The following is a 1,297-nucleotide window of genomic DNA, read 5'->3' on the forward strand; positions in this document are numbered from 1 at the left end:
CCCGTGCCTGTGCCCGCTCCCATGCCCTTGCGTGTGTCTGCTCGTGCCCATGCCCGTGCCCATGCCCATGCCCGTGCCCATGCCCATGTCTATGCCCATGTCTGTGCCCATGCCTAAGCCCATTCCCGTGCCCATGTCCATGCCCATGCCCATGCCCATGCCCAAGTCCGTGCCCATGCCCGTGCCCGTGCCCAGCAGACACATGGAGTTCCGGGGTGCAGCGAGCCGATGGTTGAGGGGCTGCAGCGTACCCTTCCCCGGTACGCACACATACAGCAACCTCACCTCCCACTTTGGAGAGGCTCTTTGCCAGTTAAATCACAGAATCAATCACAGAAATGATACAATTTGTAGTGGAATTAATGAACAAATCAAGAATTTTCAAAACATTTCTGGTGATCTAGAGCCACGGGCTGACGACTCTGGTCCGGTGTGTCGTTACAGCAGAGGATGGTTTAATGACATGGATGTTCTAGAGGATAAAAAATCTGTCAATTCAGTGCTTTCAATATATGAACAGAGTGTTAAAAGGCGGCACATTTTTGGTTGGTACCCGCAGGTGCAGTGCTGTGCCGCATCCAAGTGAGGGGGGATCAGCGTGGCTCCTGGGAACAGACTTGGTCTCCATCCCTCGGCCTCTCCCTCTGGGAATGGAGGGGCTCACCCACGGCCAGCCCTGGGCTCTGTCCCCACGGGGCCGTGGGTCCCTCGCTGAGGGCTCCAACAGCTCGGACCCCCGAGGAGGGGGCAAGTTAACACCAAGGGTGGCTCCAGGCTCCGGAGATGTGCAACTTGCATCTCGTGTTATCAGAAAAGAACGAAGTGGCAAGTGGAAGTGGAAATGAAAATTGTTAATATCCCTTCTCATTCCTCTCCCAGATCCAGTGGCTTTTTGAACATAAAAAAAAGAAATTCATAATTTGCTTCAATATGCTCCATTTAGAGTATTTTGTACATCACAAACTTGAGATTAAAGAGAGCGCCTTTCTCAAATGCAGATTAATTTTGTTTTTCAACTTCTTAAGCTTCTCTTAACACCTTTTCTGCAATCAGTACAGTATCTTTTAAGTTAATTAGTTCTGGAAAAGAATTACTAGTGTAATTTGTGATGAGACCTCCCTCCCTTTCATTCACCAGACAGAGAAGCATCTGATGTAGATAAAAAGGACCACTGGAGGCTCCTCTAGTGAAGAGAGGTGGTTAGAGAGGAACTCAGATAACATCTTCAAACCATTTATCCCCCTTCAGCTCTGTAAATGGGGGGAGCTACGGTTTTAGCTGCCGGGAAGCGTACATT

At 49.9% G+C, this 1,297-nt stretch overlaps 1 protein-coding gene across 1 annotated transcript; it reads left to right on the plus strand.

Moving 5' to 3' along the window:
* Nucleotides 1–49: 49 nt before the first annotated feature.
* On the plus strand, nt 50–260 carry LOC104167021 (putative F-box/kelch-repeat protein At1g20790; the record flags this gene model as incomplete). The annotated part of the gene is made up of 1 exon (XM_009707141.1): nt 50–260. A coding segment is annotated over exon 1 (211 nt), but the record flags the coding sequence as incomplete, so codon positions are not given.
* Between the last annotated feature and the right edge of the window lie 1,037 nt (nt 261–1,297).

The sequence above is a fragment of the Cariama cristata genome, unplaced genomic scaffold (genome assembly GCF_000690535.1).
Source record: "Cariama cristata isolate BGI_N322 unplaced genomic scaffold, ASM69053v1 scaffold22179, whole genome shotgun sequence".
Taxonomy (NCBI): domain Eukaryota; kingdom Metazoa; phylum Chordata; class Aves; order Cariamiformes; family Cariamidae; genus Cariama; species Cariama cristata.